General features: G+C 37.7%; 4 protein-coding genes, 1 long non-coding RNA gene and 2 other non-coding genes across 13 annotated transcripts; 3 read left to right on the top strand and 4 right to left on the bottom strand.

Annotated features, from left to right (window-relative positions):
• Nucleotides 1-366: 366 nt before the first annotated feature.
• On the top strand, nt 367-3,306 carry LOC108843241 (phosphatidate cytidylyltransferase 2). Of its 5 annotated transcripts, none has more exons than XM_018616382.2 (12): nt 367-520; nt 1,014-1,113; nt 1,248-1,498; nt 1,584-1,735; nt 1,823-1,964; nt 2,048-2,204; nt 2,276-2,323; nt 2,405-2,491; nt 2,581-2,709; nt 2,779-2,835; nt 2,932-3,015; nt 3,104-3,306. In XM_018616382.2, exons 2-12 carry the CDS (start codon nt 1,036-1,038, stop codon nt 3,188-3,190), a joined length of 1,272 nt encoding a protein of 423 aa, XP_018471884.1. In that variant the 5' UTR covers nt 367-520; nt 1,014-1,035; the 3' UTR covers nt 3,191-3,306. The 5 variants fall into 5 exon arrangements, with proteins under 5 accessions (XP_018471884.1, XP_018471886.1, XP_018471883.1 ...); XM_018616384.2 differs by having other exon boundaries at nt 503-520; nt 1,241-1,498; XM_018616381.2 differs by lacking the exon at nt 367-520 and adding an exon at nt 563-697.
• An 80-nt stretch (nt 3,307-3,386) lies between these two features.
• Nucleotides 3,387-5,280, bottom strand: LOC108843242 (alkaline ceramidase). 2 transcript variants are annotated; one of them, XM_018616387.2, is made up of 3 exons: nt 5,074-5,280; nt 4,140-4,447; nt 3,387-4,063 (listed from the first exon to the last, which is right to left on the bottom strand). In XM_018616387.2, the coding sequence occupies exons 2-3, from the start codon at nt 4,391-4,393 to the stop codon at nt 3,550-3,552; spliced, it is 768 nt and encodes a 255-aa protein (XP_018471889.1). In that variant the 5' UTR covers nt 4,394-4,447; nt 5,074-5,280; the 3' UTR covers nt 3,387-3,549. The 2 variants fall into 2 exon arrangements, with proteins under 2 accessions (XP_018471889.1, XP_018471887.1); XM_018616385.2 differs by having other exon boundaries at nt 4,140-4,444.
• Nucleotides 5,281-8,391: 3,111 nt separating this feature from the next.
• Nucleotides 8,392-8,492, bottom strand: LOC130508883 (small nucleolar RNA snoR109). The gene has a single exon (XR_008943068.1). It is a non-coding gene; the product is annotated as a small nucleolar RNA snoR109 (small nucleolar RNA).
• Nucleotides 8,493-8,646: 154 nt separating this feature from the next.
• Nucleotides 8,647-8,747, bottom strand: LOC130508885 (small nucleolar RNA snoR109). Its single transcript, XR_008943070.1, has one exon. It is a non-coding gene; the product is annotated as a small nucleolar RNA snoR109 (small nucleolar RNA).
• A 353-nt stretch (nt 8,748-9,100) lies between these two features.
• Nucleotides 9,101-11,039, top strand: LOC108826702 (uncharacterized). Of its 2 annotated transcripts, none has more exons than XM_018600085.2 (3): nt 9,101-9,623; nt 10,196-10,360; nt 10,631-11,039. In XM_018600085.2, exons 1-3 carry the CDS (start codon nt 9,276-9,278, stop codon nt 10,757-10,759), a joined length of 642 nt encoding a protein of 213 aa, XP_018455587.1. In that variant the 5' UTR covers nt 9,101-9,275; the 3' UTR covers nt 10,760-11,039. The 2 variants fall into 2 exon arrangements, with proteins under 2 accessions (XP_018455587.1, XP_018455592.1); XM_018600090.2 differs by having other exon boundaries at nt 9,105-9,623; nt 10,634-11,039.
• A 626-nt stretch (nt 11,040-11,665) lies between these two features.
• Nucleotides 11,666-12,554, bottom strand: LOC130508029 (uncharacterized). The gene is made up of 2 exons (XR_008942680.1): nt 11,999-12,554; nt 11,666-11,870 (listed from the first exon to the last, which is right to left on the bottom strand). It is a non-coding gene; the product is annotated as an uncharacterized LOC130508029 (long non-coding RNA).
• A 2,737-nt stretch (nt 12,555-15,291) lies between these two features.
• Nucleotides 15,292-17,463, top strand: LOC108843680 (uncharacterized membrane protein At1g16860). Its single transcript, XM_018616933.2, has 4 exons — nt 15,292-16,136; nt 16,265-16,420; nt 16,517-16,728; nt 17,015-17,463. The coding sequence occupies exons 1-4, from the start codon at nt 15,363-15,365 to the stop codon at nt 17,205-17,207; spliced, it is 1,335 nt and encodes a 444-aa protein (XP_018472435.1). The 5' UTR covers nt 15,292-15,362; the 3' UTR covers nt 17,208-17,463.
• The last annotated feature ends 9 nt before the right edge of the window (nt 17,464-17,472 follow it).

Genomic DNA, 17,472 nt, shown 5'->3' with positions numbered 1-17,472 from the left:
GATTAGATAATGTAAGTGGTATCAGTGAAGAAAGAAAAGGGAAGAATCTAGTCAATTGTTTTCCTTTTGGCATGTTCTATTCCATTGTTTTATTAATAACCTAAGAGAATTGATTGTTTGTATAAAGAATGTTATAAGAAACACCTTATATAATATCTTCAACATCACAAGTTCCCAAATTGGTTAGACAAAGAAAAGAGGAATAACGTTGTGCAACCTATTGGTTAGAGAAGGAAAACAAAATTAACGATGCAATAATTCTTGTCTGAGACAATGATTTCGTAAATATTCTCAACTTTTAATTTCTTTTATCGAAATTTATTCTGGAGAAGAACATTACCTTTAATCCCTTAAATATTTATTTATTGTTTTCCAAAAAAATTAAGATTCTGGAAAAAGGAGATAAAAAAAAAAGAAGAAGAATCTTTTGGTGTCTTGTATGTTCTCTTTTAAAGTCGGATTTCCTTCTGCTCCATCTTCCTCCTCTTTCTCTTGCTCAGTAACCGAGCTCAAGTATAAGGTTTTGCACATCTCCACCTCATGTCTTTACATTAGTTTATGAACTGACACGTATTTAACACTTATCTCGCCTCCTCAGTTCTCATATCCCCACAAGAAATCTGTAGCGGTTCTTCCTCTGTTTCATCCTTCATAGTTCGTCTGGCTCTTGAAAATATCATTAGTGGAAGAGACTCTAGTATGCTTGAATTTGTGTTTTGATTCTCTATTATGCATCCATGTTCTGTGTGATCATGCTCATATTTGTCTCGATTGATTGATTGATCCACCGTAGTTTCTCTTAAACATGTATGTTTGCTCTCGAGCCTCATGTAAATGATTCAAAAGTTGCCATATAATTACTACTATGCTGAAAGATATTTTTTCAGTCTTTTCTCAGTTCATATTCTTCCTTTCATTTGTATTTTTGATGTTTAAGACTCAATGGTCATGGTGCATGTAGTAACCGTGTAACCTAATTTTCATAGGTTAGTAAAGTAGTTTTCATTTCTCAGGTAGACAAAGAACGTAAGCAACATGCACAAGGAAAATTCTAGTGATGCTCCATCATCACCTACCCCTCGTGCTCGTCCTCACCGGAAGCGAAACAGTGATGTATGTTTCTCTCTTTCTTGTTCATGTTTTGTATATATATATATGTCAATGACATGACAACCTGTTCTTAAGGATCCTTTGTTTATTGTACTTTGACATAAAACTCAACCAATTGAGTGGTGTTTAGTAATTAGGTTGTTGCAGGAGCAGGGAAAAATGGAAGTCATTTACTTGTCAATGACAGTAGCAAATACAAATCGTTTCTCATCCGAGCTTACTCCACTCTCTGGATGATTGGTGGTTTCGTTCTAATAGTCTACCTTGGTCATCTCTACATCACAGCAATGGTGGTTGTTATCCAGATATTCATGGCAAGAGAACTTTTCAATTTGCTAAGAAGAACTCATGAAGATAAGCAGCTCCCTGGGTTTAGATTACTCAACTGGTAAACTCCACTTAAAGAGTTTCTCTGATCTTTTTTCTTTTATGTGACTGACTGATACTGAAATTGGTAAAATTATGTTTTGCAGGCACTTCTTTTTCACAGCAATGCTTTTTGTATATGGTCGAATACTTAGTCAGCGGTTAGTCAACACTGTGACTCCAGACAAAGTCATGTATAGACTGGTCACCAGCCTCATCAAATACCACATGGCAATCTGTTACTCCTTGTATATATCCGGTTAGATGATTTATCAACTTTGAGGTTTTAATGTCAGTAGCAATGATTATTATTGTCTGTGATTTATTTTTTGATGTGGAACTGTAGGCTTTGTTTGGTTCATCCTGACATTGAAAAAGAAGATGTACAAATATCAGTTTAGCCAATATGCATGGACGCATATGATCTTGATTGTGGTGTTTACTCAATCCTCATTCACCGTGGCCAACATCTTCGAAGGAATCTTCTGGTTGTTACAGATGTTAACATATTAAAGTCACATGTTCCTTCTTTGAGTCTACTTTGTTTAGATTTTTTTGTTTTCTGTTGCAGGTTTCTTCTTCCTGCATCACTTATCGTCGTGAACGACATCTTTGCGTATATATGTGGTTTCTTCTTTGGAAGAACACCGTTGATCAAGTTGTCACCAAAGAAAACGTGGGAAGGTTTCATTGGAGCTTCGATCACCACAATGATCTCTGCATTCTTGGTAGGCTAAGAAGTAGATATGTTTATATGAGTGTTAATGGTTTATTAATCTTTTGCTTTCTTCTTCTGCAGCTTGCAAATATAATGGGACGCTTCCTGTGGCTTACATGTCCCAGAGAGGTAGGTACTTGGAAGTTAATAGAGTCATAGTGATTGTTCAATGAACCATTAATGTTTTACTCGATTGTAATCGTTTTACAGGACCTATCCACGGGCTGGCTCCAATGTGATCCGGGTCCCTTGTTCAAGCAAGAGACACATGCTTTACCAGGATGGATCTCTAACTGGGTAAGACTAGTCATTGTACACTACTGAAAAAAATTACAGGGAGCAACTTTCATTACTTCTAAAAAGAGTAAGGCGTTTACACTTTGTAGTTGCCTTGGAAAGAAATTTCTGTTCTACCAGTTCAGTGGCATGCTCTATGTCTTGGATTATTTGCGTCTATAATAGCACCTTTTGGTGGCTTCTTTGCCAGTGGTTTCAAAAGAGCTTTCAAAGTCAAGGTAAGTTTCAGTATAGAAACCGCCAAAAGTCTATGGCAGCAATATTTGATTCACTGTTACATTTCTCAGGACTTTGGTGATAGTATTCCCGGTCATGGTGGAATCACAGATAGAATGGATTGTCAGGTATATCTTGAGCGCATTGACTGCCTCCTTAGATCCTTTCTAACACACTGTATCTGATAATATACTTCTTTCTTTCTGGTATTTTTTTTCTGGCAGATGGTGATGGCTGTTTTTGCATACATATACCATCAATCCTTTGTTGTACCTCAAAGCCTCTCTGTGGATAAGCTCTTAGACCAGGTAAGAAGATCACTCTAAAAGAACCAACACAACACAACACATTTTATGATTTTTTTATTTGGATTTTGATTACCCTTGCTTGTTACAGATAATCACAAGCCTGACACTGGAGGAACAACAAGCTCTGTTCATGAAGCTTGGCCAAATGTTGCAGGAGAAGGTTACTGGATCTTAGATCATTACAAGTTTACCCTACCATGTTATATACTCTGCGTGTGTTTCCAAAAAAAAAAAGATCATTTGGATACAAAAAGAAAAGAAAGCAATAGATTCATAAGTTTGTTGCGTTTCCACCTTGGTTAAGCCTCTGTATAGTAAGAAGAATGTAATATGATTTTCATGACACAAGAAATATAGAACACAAGGGTGTCTCAGCAAAGCTAAAAATCAATTCTTCTTAAGATCATCATCATTCCCAATAAAAAATAATACAAGAAAAAAGAATCTAGACTTCTGTATCTAGAGAGTTTTACTTCCAAAAAAAAAAATATAATAAAGGTCTTCTTCTGGGCACTTTCTTCCTCCCAATCTTTCTCACTGTTCCTTCGGCTTCTCGATCTTGACATAAGGAAGAACTCCCAGAAAGTACTTCACCTTCGGATTCCATCCACGTTGCTGAGCTCGACAGAACATCAAGAACGTGTTCGCGCAGTAAGAGTTGAAACTCATGAAGACATGCCAGAGAGCATGTCCCTGAGGATTCACAGGCCACTGAGATATCGTCTTGCAGAACACACGGTCACAGAACCAGCACACGCTTCCCACCAGGATCGTAGCGACGTACCACTTGGCAATTCTTTTGGCCGCGGTGTCCTCGGTGTGAATGTAGTACTTGTACATCCGAGGGATGCAGAGAAGGCAGAGGATCACGTAGTGGACCTTGAAACCGATGCCGAACCTGAGGTAAGCGTGGACCGCGGCGAAGGCAGCACCGTAGAGGAAGAGAAAAGTGGGCATGGTGCTTCTGTAATGCCAGTCCGGAGAGTAGAGGATGTACATGTAGAGAAGTATCTCCCACACCATTGGTGTCTCATCACTCTGTTGTTGCCTGCGCTTGGACCAAGGGGGCATAAAATCATCAACCAAACTTAAAAATCAATCAAACAGCTAGGGACTGTACTTACACGTGCTGCAAAGTGGCATGGTAGAGCATGCTGCCGATAGCAAGGATCATGTTGGAGATGTGAAGGATGCTAAACCTCTTCTCAAAGCGTTGCCTAATGGCATTGACAAGACCAATGAGAGCGAGAAGGATTCCAGGGAGACCGGAGATGGTGTTGTAGAACTCAGCGATGTAAGAGGAGTAGGCGTAGTTCTTCTCACAACACTCAATAGTAGAGGTCACAGGACCCCAAAAACTCGACATCCCATCTGCCATTTTGCTATCCTCCTCTCAGTATGAATCTTACTCCACTCCTCCCTTTAGACACTACTAAGAGAAGCCACCAGGAGCGAAACCATTAAAACCCCAGCACCAGACAAAAAGGAAACTAACATGATTCATCCAAAGAAATTAGCTTTTCTCATTCTGTTCAATTAAACTAAATAATAATAAAGTTAATTAAACATTATCTTCAGGTGATTGAGTATCTCTCAAGATTGCAACAAAGAGTGAAAAGGACAGGCTATTAACCAGACAAATAAGAGAGTAAAGGTGAAGACTTTACTTGCAGGAACAAGCAACAATACCATAACAAGTATTAAAAAGAAAAAACTAATCATTTTAACAATGAACCAAACACGCTAATGGTGGCAGTTGAGAATCTAAACTAAGATCCCCCTAGTATAGTATCCAACACACGAAAAATGAGTGAAAATTTTGAAAACTCAAAGCAGCTCAAAAGCATCTTACAAACAAATGAACCGATCAACCCAAAATTCGACTGAAACCAAACGAATCTAGGTCACACAGGAAATGCTTTTAATCAGGTCAAAACAAAGGGGGAGGATCTAGATGAAGTATCAGATCCACGATGTAGACTAGTACATCCCATTAATCAGAATCTAACGCCGGAAACTAAATCGATCTTACTACGTGAAAGGAAGCAGAAAACAAACCGTTTTTTTTTTTAACTTTCTCCTGGCGATAACGATGATGATGATGCTGATCTATCTCCTTCCTTCCTTCACCCAGAGAAATCTCTTAGCAGATCGAAGGAATCAGATGGATAGATGACTTATCTCTCTCTCTCTCTCTCTTTCTCTCCCGATCGTTTCTCTTCTTCTTCGGCTTCTCTCTTCTCAGGGGCATTCTCGTCTTTTTATCTGCCGGAATTTTCTTTCGATTTTAAGGTAATAAATTTTATATTAACAAAACTAGGAGCGGCGCGCATATCGTCGACATGATGTGATGTAATTATGCCCATGATGGTTATTAGTAAATTAAATTAGTAGGTATTTGCATTTCTGCTCCCTACTTAATGTGGATTACAATTGTAGCCTTCGAACTTTTTCTACATCCAATCATTTTAGGTTAACTAACTACATGTCACAGAATCAAACTTTTTTGGCTTCTTATTAACATTGGAAAGATTTTCATTTAACTAAGGGTCGTTTTTCAATTATATATTATTTAAATTTAAGCTGTATGAGTTTAGGAAAACAATATTATCTTATGAATATCGCTTTACTGAGATTTAATTGACCAACTGAACTTATATATAAATAACGACTAAACAAAATGATCTGTCGATCTGATGTTCACAAAGATAGCTCACATGTTCCAATTTTTAAGCTCGTCTAATAGGGAACATAGTCAACTATTTTGTGCATCTTGAGCGCAGATGCTACAACTAACTCTCTAAATCCCGAATTATTGTTTGACTAACTCGACATTGTCATGACTTGGTCTTAATCGTTCTTTGTTGCTTGGGCTAGATTCCTAAATACATGACGTAACTGAGCCTTCTTCGATTGGGCCATGGCTACATAAAAAACTCCCATGTTTTGGATAAGTTGAGTGGATCGGTTTCAAATGCGAAATCATGCTCCCAAAATTGCTGATATCTACATTTTTATGAGCTTTTTTCTTTTCTTTTGTAACACTCCCATGTGCTTTTGTTGCCCACGACTTTCGTCACAACACCGTGTGATCTCTACCAAGTTTTTTCTTCGGTAACAATATTTCCACAAAAAAGTTTAAATTTCAGCACGTATCAGATTTTACGTTGTGAAAATAACTGTTTTGAATATGTCATAAGATTGCGAGTCTTGAAACTAAATTGCATATAGTCGTATATCGCAACGGGTCATATACATAGTAAGTATACATCGTAGATTAAGCGAATTAGTACAAAGACCTCATATGTCATTAAGATTTGATAAAGTTACTAAAAGCCCTTTCCTATCTGAAAACAAAAATTCAAGGATTTGCACCTGCATGTTTCAAACTCCAAAAACACTTGAAAGTACTCCAAAACACAAGCTCTGAATCATTTTTACTCTTCTGCATTATTTTCACGCCCTCTGCGTTGATCTCCTCTATATCCCCTCCTCTATATCCCAAAACAAGGCTACACGCTAAAGGCAGCCATGAGCCATCCAACACTTCACCTTTACAGACTTTGCAAAACATATACCCTTGGGGATAACTTTACTTGTTCTTTTTGAACTTTCTTTCAGTTGTATCACTCACCCCTAACAACACTATTATCTTTTTCGTTCTGCCTTCCATTTTTTCAATGTTCTCTTATAATTTGTAGTAAATAGTTAAGTCGGTTAAGCGTACAAAAAAGAATTAGTGTCCATATTATATTCAAAGTAGAGAGCATTTGAGTGGACATTAAGATTAAACTGAATCATCAGTTGAAAAAAAAAAAAAAAAAAGCTGAATCATCCTCCTTAGGCCTGGGCATAAAATCTGGAACCCGAAATACGAACCGAACCCGAACCGAAAAATCCGATCCGTTATCCGACCCAAAATGTAAAAATACCCAAACGAGTCTTGTAGGGTGGTATAAAAAATATCCGAACCCGAAGTGTTATTAACCGAACCCGAACGGGTAACCCAAAAAACCCGAAACTAAGTTAATATAAATATTTTGAAATATATATATAAGTATTTTAGTTATTAAATTTAATATTCGTGGTAATATGATATATAATAATAAATATTAACAATATTAAAAATGTTTTAAGTATACAATTAGTTATAAATAAGTAATTTATAATTTGTTCATTAAAATAACAAGTCTATTCTCTGTAGTATAATGTATATTGTTTACAAATAATATTTGTTTTCATACTTGATTTAATATTTTATTGTTATTTTAGTAATTTTATGTGTGACAGATTAATTTTTATTAATTTAGTTGTTTTTCTTTATGTTTTTCTGTAAGTTTTTGTTTTTACTTTAGTTATATCCGAACCGAACCGATATAACCCGAACTCGAATGATATATGGTTAATTTATGGGTTTTAGAACGCAATATAATTTTTAACCGAACCCGAAGTATTATTATCCGAACCCAACCCGTACTAATGAAATTTTACTATGGGACCTAGGAGCGTAAACCCGAAAACCCAAAGCGTAAACTCGAAAACCCAAAAATTCGAAAAACCCGATCAAAATATCAACGATACCCGAACGCCTAGACCTAATCCTCCCTACTGTAAAGTGTTCGATCAACGAAATCATTTTCTCTGATTAGTCTCTGATCTACTCTATACATGCATGTATATAGATTGTTTAAATAATTTCGGAGTAAACTTAGTAAATATTCGAAGATTACAAGTACGCTTACTTAACATCTGAGGCTTTTAAACCATTTCCATTAATCAGAGATTGTAAAGGTCATATGTTTTTTTAATAGATCAAGGTCAAATCTAACGGAGTGAAACAAACCAAAGAACTGCAGAATCGCTATTTGGGCAGCAGTTGATAGTCATTTTTCTTGTTACTTAGAAAATAGCACGCCGAATCGTCCACTCAGTGAATTGCTCATATGTATCATTCCATCAATATCTTCCAATTAAAATAGAGATTAATTGCTCATATCACGCCGAAGACGTTTTCATTTGTTTATACCAGCTCGACCTCGAAACATACCTTTTATATCATCTTCTGTCAAGCACAAACCCATAACAAATTACCAAAAACAAAACATTCGTTATCGAAGTTAACATCGAAAAAAACTTTAGAAAAGATGAATAAAATTAAGAGTTACGTATATTCGTATAGGCACCCATAAGACACATAGCTGCTCATTAAGAAAGAGCAGATCGCCTGGAAAGGAGCCAAAAGCTTTATATACGAGAAAGGTTCTTTGAAAATTACAATTGTTTCAAGTTTGCAACTCTCTTTTATATCCTTTCTCTTGAACGAGAGTTTTGAGAAGAAAAAAGACACAACTTACGAGAAAGAATCATATATTTAAAAAATGTAAGAAACTCGGTAAGCAGATGAATCGACCGGAGAGATTTGAATCTCACTCGCGACCACCGGCCAGATAGCTTCTGATTCGATCTAGCTACAGCCGTATTGGCCAATTCAAGAATAAGAGGTACCGACAACCACTTCACTTGGTACAAAGTAGCCCAACCAATAATACAAATCTAATAAATTCTCCACGATGATGAGACAGAACCATATTTTTTTTTCGAACACCGAGACAGAACCATATATTAAAAATAAAGTGTAAGAAACTCGGTAAGCAGATAAATCGACCGGAGAGATTTAAACCTCTCTCGCGACCACCGGCCAGATAGCTTCTGAATTGATCTAGCTACAGCCGTATTGGCCAATTCAAGAATAAGGATATTCAGATAAACCCTTCTCTTGGTACAAAGTAGCCCCACCGGTAATAAAAATCTAATCAATAAACGTTAATTTGATAAAGATAACCCCTAAAACCCTCCAATTGAAAAAGATGTGAGAACCCTAATACTAGGCGCCGTGAAGAAGAGACGATGGTGCTGTAACATGAGGGTTAGCCGATATCTATATAGGATGGAACATCAGGGTTAGAAAGGTCTTTTCGATTTAGCGCTCGCCGCTACTACTAGGTCAAAGATTAGCCGAGATCCTCTGGCTGAGAAAGAGTGTTCCTTCCTAGGTTTATTACAGTTAGCCTAGTGAAACCCTCTGGTGCGACGAGAGTCTTCTCTTCTCGAAAAAACTCCGAATAAGATCGGCGATCTGAAAGAGAGACGAAAACATAGATTCTGTAAAATTCATTAAAACCTGGAATATAAAATTCAATAGCGGCGGGATCGTGATTTGAAATTTGGAATTTGATAAAGCGAATCGGCGAGGACGTTTAATGGAAGGAGTAGGAGGTCGGTTAGGTAGGTCGTCGACTCGTTACGGAGGACCGGCGACGGTATTCACGGGTCCGGTGAGGAAGTGGAAGAAGAAGTGGGTTCACGTCTCTCCCTCCTCCACCAAGAAACACAACGCCTCCTCCTCGGTCGTTAACGGTGGTGGTGGTTCGGCTTCCGAGGGATCGCATTTGCTGTTCTTTAAGTGGGCTCCATTGTCTCAGGGCGGCAACGGGAACGAAGATGGTAAAAGCGAGAGTGATTCTCCCAGCGAAGAGCCTGTGACGACGGAGACGGCGGCGCCGGAGGAGGCAGAAGAACCTCCGCGGCGGAGATTCAAATACGTGCCGGTTAGTTTGTTGATTGATTTTGCCTTTGTTGCATTGGACTGAGCTATACGGTTTTGGTTGGAGCTCGATTAGGGTTTTAATCGTCGTATTAACTTTGAAATAGAGACAGCTTTGAGCTCCCATCAAGGACTAGCTTACGTCTCTTTTTATTGAATTAACTGAGGATTAGCGATGTGGGAATGATTAGTTGAGCATGTCTTGATAGTTGAAGATCTAATAGGGCCCTATATTCTAGGTTATAGTCTTATAGACATTGGGATTGTATGGTTTGATAAATTGGGTTGGATTAACAATGTGGAACTTCAAATATTTGATGATCTCACAAAAGAAAAGTTAAAGGAAATAAAAAGAGTTATAGAATGGATTACTACCTATGCCAAGATCGCGTATAAATGGAAATTTTATTGATAAAACCTTTACAATTGTAGCCGATATCTTATTACGAGTCATTCCGACAACTTCCGGAGAAAAAGAGGCATTTACTTATTACAGAGATGGTGCGATTTGATTATCATTATCATTTTTTTTTATTCCATAAGTTAAAAAAAAAAAGTGTGATTAAAATGGTGTAGATCGCACTACTTGAGGAGCAGAAGAAGGAAGCTACAGAAACTGAGGAAGACGACAAGGTTGAGGAGGAGGATGACGCAACTGCAGCAGAGCCAAGCAAAGAGAAGGAGATAGCACAAGTTGAGGAAAAACCTGACATGAATGATCTTCCCATGGAAGATAATCAGGTTTAACCTTGGCTTCTGGAACCATTTGTTCAAGACACTAAATTGTCGTTGGCTTGTTTTAAAAAAATGTCTACTTACCATTCTAGCAGCAAACTAAGAAACTTCCATTGAACTCTTGGACTCTAGGATTTGTTCACTCTTTAGATATATAGTCAATGTCTTCCATCTTTTAAAGTTTGAATACACTTAAGGTCCATTTGAAGAAGTGATCTTCTGTAAGTTAACGCAAATTTGATACTAAACCTCTCATGTGTTTGTATCTAATCTAAGCAGGAGGAAGAAAAAGTAGTGCGACAAGATCTCAACGAAAGCACTAAGGATTTAGGACTCAACCTAAATGCTAACGATGAGGATTCTGAAAACAATCCTAAAGGAGGGGCCGAGCCATTGGAAGAGTGATTAAAAAAACTGGCGCCATTGCGTAACTCAGGGTTTTAGCTTATCAGACTTCTTATTAACTTTCACTGTCGTCATGAACAAGAGACATATACAGAGAGAAGAAAGCATTTGTTAGGGATGGTCTATGTACGTCCATGGCTTCTTCCTTTTCTTCTTTGATGATCAGACTCATTGATTCGGAAACTGAACAATTCAATTCACAGAGGATTCTTGTCTTTTCAATTTGATTAAGGATTCAGAAGGTTTTGATTATGAATATGGATAGAACTTTTTTCGTTCAGTGCAACTCAAGTTCGTTCATCCTAAACTCAATCAATGTCGTTAGAAAAAAATACAATGTAGACAGTGGTTAGAGATGTCTGAATGATTCAAATCATCATGCTCCTCCTCCACTAGTCTACTCTGTTGGCATGTTCCTTAACCTAAAGGTCAAGTCCAAACTCAATAATTAGGAAGTTAAGATGCAATTTCATTGAGATTTCTTGTTGCCAGTCTGATGTTAATTTGACTACACGTTCAAAACATTTGATTTCACTTTACAGGATGTACTTTGAAAGTAGCAATATGAATGGAGCTTCTGATCTCTTTTTATCAGTTGAGCAAATAACATACCGGATTTACTGAAAAAACATTGGAAAATGATTTCGTAATCCGACCAATAAGATCTGAGAATCAAAAGAAAAAAAAAACAAATATCTTGGTACCTAATTATCAATTACAAGCAAGAAGATCTTATCTTCATAATCATTCTTTGGTAACAGCAGATATATAATACCAAGCTGTTGAGGGTAGAAGATTTTGTCAGTAGGTTTTGCAAAGTCAGCAATGTTAGCAATGCTGATACCCCACTTGAACGTTGGCGCCCAGAAATGTACTGACAATCAATCAATAAATTGAAAAAACGAGAGTCGCTCACTTTCACCAATAGAGCTTCCATTGATTTCAATTCATGAGAATGTAGTAACAGAGACTTAAATTCATATGACAGACACTGAGACATATATAGAGGAAAGAGTGTGATTCTTTGTGTTTTGCACAATCAAAGTTGTGAAAACATTTCTTTTAGCAAGTAGCAACATGTTCATTCCAATCCTAGAATTTAAACATGCCTCTAGAGACAACGGTCACACCATTAGTTGAGCAATTTATTAAACAAAAAATCGATCATCAAAAAGGAAAAGGAGTATAATCAAAATCGATGCAAATAAAAACAAAGCTATATCGTTGAACATGACTCACTGGTTTTAGGACCGGCAGGGTGATTCCAGAGAGCTTGAAGCTTCGAAGTCGGCATCAATTATTTTTTGTATCCTAAAGAATAGCTCACCAACCAATCAATCAATCTTCTCTTTCCCGAGATTCTCTTTTCCTTTCCTCCTCTCTACAAAACTATACTTACCAGAGGTACCATACGATCAATGTCGTTATACATTGAGCGTGACATTTTTGTCATTTCAACCTCCTCTATCTTTTGTCTCTGACTTCTTGATTTGATGTCCCTGAGCTTCCTTTTACGAACTCATCACCCTTGCCTAGTTAAACCTTGTGACTTTTTTTAGGCTGATTAATAATATTATTACAAAAAAATGAGAATCACTATATAGATAATTTTACATCCTATAATTCTATATGTTTTCGGAGGATTAACGTCTCACTAAACCACCATAAACTTCTTATGAGATTTAAGTTTTAACAATATTTTTTTTCTAGAACTTGAAACCTTGTGACTTGGTGGTATACATTATTCAGTGTGCACACCAGTCTTGTGCTCTCATGACACTGTTGAAGAACTTGTCCTCTTCCATTTCTTGAACAAGCCATTATGACTTATCAATATAACCTTTTTATACTAAAATAGATTTTAAACAAACCCCGTTACAAAAAAAAAAAAAAAAAAAAAAAAAAAAAAAAAGATTTTAAACAAACCAATAACTAAAAGTTTCTCTCTAAAAACTTAAAATTACAAAAATCATCGTTTAGTTTCCATCACATTTGATTTTCAAAAAAATTCTCTACTGCAAAAAGACCTCGAGCTTGCTACGGCTAAGGTACATCCACCACTAATAAAGCCGAAAATGATGAAGAAAAAAAGAAAAATTATAATTTTCTCTCAAAGAGATAACAATTTTTTTTTTTCAAATTGGTCCTTCTGAAAATATCTTCTGCTGCCACTGTAACATGATTGAGGAAAAATAAAGTTGTCCTTGTTGGTTTACTCTCTTACTCGGAAGAGGATGATACGGTTCGTTTATCTAATGTCTAATACGAGCAGCAAAGTCCAAAGAGCCATCAAAACTGCACATCTTTCTCACGCTTCAAGTCTCATGGACGAATGCATGACTTTAATACATCTACAATCACCTTTTGTTGCCTGCTGCTATGGCGATGAGATCGCACACGCAGAGCATGATTTATTGGGTCATTCTATGCAATATATTCTGATTCTTGAGTATTGCTTCGAAAAAACCATTGCCGATTGATCGAAGATAACCACAGAAAGCTACTTGAGTCAGATGTCAAAATATTCGTTAGAGATGTCTTGTCTGTCTGTTCTCACATACATCCACGACAGGAACATCATTCATTGCGACATCAAACCGACAACTTGTTACTCTCCCTTGTAAAATACCCGGTTCAAGTCCACTGTGTACTTGAGTAAACTTCATATTCTCCCCAAAGTCGATAAAAGTGCAAAATTTTACATGATGAAAGGGCTTGTAAGGGCTACAACACAATTTCTTCTGGACGAGTCTAGTTATGAAAACCATTTTGGTTTAGTCGGTATAGTTTTGCTAGCTAATACTTCAAGACAATATACTCATCTTTAAAAATAATAATAGTACTCTTCATCTTTTTGGATCATCAATACCATGAAATATATTTGATAGGAATTCAAATTTATATGTTAACTACTAAAACAAACCAAGATCAAAAACATAAAATTACAAATCTTGAGCATTTGCTGACGCTTTTTTGGTAAACTATTTGCTAAAGTTCGTTCAAATTACTATTGAAATACTATGATGGACAAAAGGCCATCATGTAATATTTTTCTAGATTTTGTGAGAACGATGGTTTGTAAGTGGAGATTTATTTAACGTAAGAAAGAAGATAAAAGTCCACATCGTAGTTTTAACATTATGTTCTTGTACACTCAAAACGATTTTAATAATGATGATTCATCATATGTCGATATCTAACTTTGTAATCATATAAATAGTGAACAATTATTAGATCCGACAGAAATCAAAAAAGAAAATCCACATGAGTTGCATGGTGTGCTGAAATTGCAAGGGTATTCAGTATTCACGTCTAAAGTAACAATTTCCCATTTGCGCCCATATTATCTCTTTGGATTCTCGCAGCTGCGCATCCACCGACTACATGTGATTTCGCACCATCACCCTCCACTAATTCAAATATTACAGAATCTTGACACTGGAGTAACAGCTAGAACAAGATTCCAAGTCCAATAAGCATATACATGTCATTGTTAAACAAAATACCGAATAATGTTTAAGAAATTTAGAGGAAACGTGTAACTAGGAAGCCCCTCCTAACCTATATTTTCATCAAACAAACCCAACTAGTATCTTTAGGTAAATGTGTTATCCCAGATTGCTAGTACTACTTGTCTACTTGATGATATATTATTTATAGTGGGGGACAAGTAGTCATCAGACCGATGCGATATCTAGGCCTTAGATAGTAATTAGCAACGAGTGGTTGTTTGATCTATTAGTACCTGTACTATATATTTTATACAATTTCAATTATTGCAATCACTCGGAAAGTGGAATACAAAATTTACAAAGCTAGAAAGAGTAACAAAGAGAAGATCACAAAAACATATGTACGCGTATGAACTTATTATGGCTATAGAAACGCTGGCAGGGGTCACTGAAAATTGTCCTACATCACGAAGAAAGAAAGGTCTATTACTTGTTAACACCAGTGGAATCTATCAATTCTTGCGACTCCAACAACCAAACTGTAATAATCTTCTTTTACAACGAAATTAAATATAATAACTATATTTAAAATAGTTCTTACATGTGATGTGTTTACTTCTTCTTATTGCATTAGCCAAATTAAGAAATCGGATATTTGGATTTTGCACCCTGTGAAATGAAAATTTTGTAGGTGACGACGACATTTCTATAAATATATGTAAGACCTAAGAAATCAACAAAAAGCTGATTTGATAGTCTCATATATTTTTATTCGCTCTAAAATCAAAAACTAGGGAGGATTTATGTTGAAAAACAGATAAAAAGGGTCATATCGCAAACTTTGGAAACATGGGTAGAAATAGCGTAAAATTGAAAAAAGAGGCGCCAACGATTGTAGGAAATACTGTTACAAATGAACCAATCAGAAAACTAAACCTCTCTTACTCTAACTAACAGTTGTCTACTTCTAAGAAGACGCAATCGCCCAGTTTAAGAACTCAGTGGCAAAATCGTAATATATAAATTTTCAGAATACCCTTCTCGTCATTTAACATCTTTCGTCTTCCTTCTTTCTCTCTCTCTTCTGAAGCACTCAAAAAGAGTAAAGTTCTCTGCTTTTAGATTCAGCTACTTTCTCTCTCTCTAGAAAAATGGCGGGTCGGATCCAATCACACCAGCTACCAAATGGACTCTACGTCTCGGGAAAGCTCGAGCAGCCCAAAGAACCACGGCCACCGACAATGGCGGCTCGTGCCATGCCTTACACCGGAGGCGACATCAAGAAATCCGGCGAGCTCGGGAGGATGTTCGACATCTCCGTCCTCGACCACCCCCAAGGACCTCCTCCGCCGCCTCTCATCGTCGGCGGTAACAGTAGTGGCGGGAACTCGAGACAGCAGGCGGCGCCGCCACGTGTCTCCGGTTCCTCTTCGAACCCCAACAGTGGATCCAGACCCAACTCCGGATCCGTCAAGAAGTCTTCGGGTCCGCTTTCTCAGCTTCAGCCCACCGGTTTGATAACGTCCGGTTCGCTCGGCGGCTCCGGTCCCGTCGGGTCCGGGTCGAGACGGTCGGGTCAGCTGGATCGCCAAGTCAGTAACCTGGGGTCGAGCAAGGCGAAGTACGGGTCGTCGGTGACGAGTCTGAGCACGGACCCGGTTCGGGTCGGGTTTAAGGTACCGAAGACGGTTGTCTGGGCGGTGATGATTGTGGCAGCGATGGGGTTGCTCGTGGGGGCGTTTCTGACCGTGGCGGTTAAGAAACCGGTGGTGATTGCGGCGGTTTTAGCGGCGGTGGTTCCGGCCGTTGTGGTTTTGGTTTGGAACTGCGTTTGGGGAAGGAAAGGGTTGTTGAGTTTCATAAAGAAGTATCCAGATGCTGAGCTTAGAGGCGCCATTGATGGACAGTTTGTCAAAGTTACTGGGGTATGTCAAAAGATCTCTTATTAGTTTTGTTCTTTTTTAAATAGTTTTAAGTTTGGTAATTAGAATGTGAATATCCTTTTTGTCGTTTGGTATGGATCTTACTGAAAATTTGTGTTTGTGTCTGTAAGGTTGTAACATGTGGAAGCATTCCTCTGGAGTCTTCGTACCAAAGAACACCGAGATGCGTCTATGTTTCCACGGAGTTGTATGAGTACAAAGGTCTTGGTGGGAGATCCGCAAATTCAAAACATCGATGCTTTTCTTGGGGCTCTAGACATGCAGAGGTTGGTTTCCTGACAAGAACTATATGATCTTTGTCCCAAGTGACTAGTCAAGTTTGATGTGGTTTGGTTTATTTATGTTCTATTTTTTTTTTGCAGAAATATGTTTCGGATTTTTACATATCAGATTTTCAATCTGGATTGAGAGCGCTAGTAAAAGCAGGATATGGAGCAAAGGTTTCTCCTTTTGTCAAACCGGCGACAGTGGCTGATGTAACGGCTCAGAACAAAGACTTGTCTCCCAGCTTCCTTAAGTGGCTGTCGGATCGCAACCTCTCTGCTGATAACCGTGTCATGCGTCTCAAAGAAGGGTATGTAGGCGTTTACTTTGACTAGTACCTATGGATTTTTTTTTTCCACATTAAAAGTCTTAAGCATGGAAAAAAAATATGTTGTGATGAAGCATGTGCTGTGTGAAGAAAATCTGTTAACTTTGTTTGATAAGTTTGAATTAGGACTAAAGTTAGTGAGACCCCTAAAAGTCACCGTTCTTTTTGGCTGCTCGTAAAGCTCAATGTGTTTCACATCTGCAATGAAAGAGTGAAAAACCCTATGAAGGATTTAAATCATTAAGTTATTGTGTGGTGTGATGATCAGATACATAAAAGAAGGAAGCACGGTGAGCGTGATGGGAATGGTGAGAAGACACGACAACGTTCTGATGATAGTCCCTCCTACAGAAGCTGTCTCAAGTGGCTGCCGGTGGTGGCGCTGCCTCCTCCCGACCTACGCAGATGGTCTAATCATCACCTGCGAAGATAATCAAAACGCTGATGTCATCCCTGTCTGAAACCAAAATGTGTGTAATGCTTTCTTTTTGCCCCCATATTTGAATGCTTAATTAAGAGTTAGGCTCACGAGAACTAAAGGAATGAGAGCTGGGCCCATGTTGGTTTAAAAAGGAAACCAGATGGGCTTTGTCTCTTGCCATGACCATATTAGCTGTTCTTGTTTCCTCTTGGATGAGGTTTATGTTTGTCTGCGACTTTGTGTACATAACGATCCCAATTGTAAATGCTTAAATAAATATTATGCTCCATTTACTATTCGAAGTA

The sequence above is a fragment of the Raphanus sativus genome, chromosome 2 (genome assembly GCF_000801105.2).
Source record: "Raphanus sativus cultivar WK10039 chromosome 2, ASM80110v3, whole genome shotgun sequence".
Taxonomy (NCBI): domain Eukaryota; kingdom Viridiplantae; phylum Streptophyta; class Magnoliopsida; order Brassicales; family Brassicaceae; genus Raphanus; species Raphanus sativus.
The sequence above is the reverse complement of the archived record's forward strand: the minus strand, read 5'-3'. Positions and strand labels throughout refer to the sequence as shown.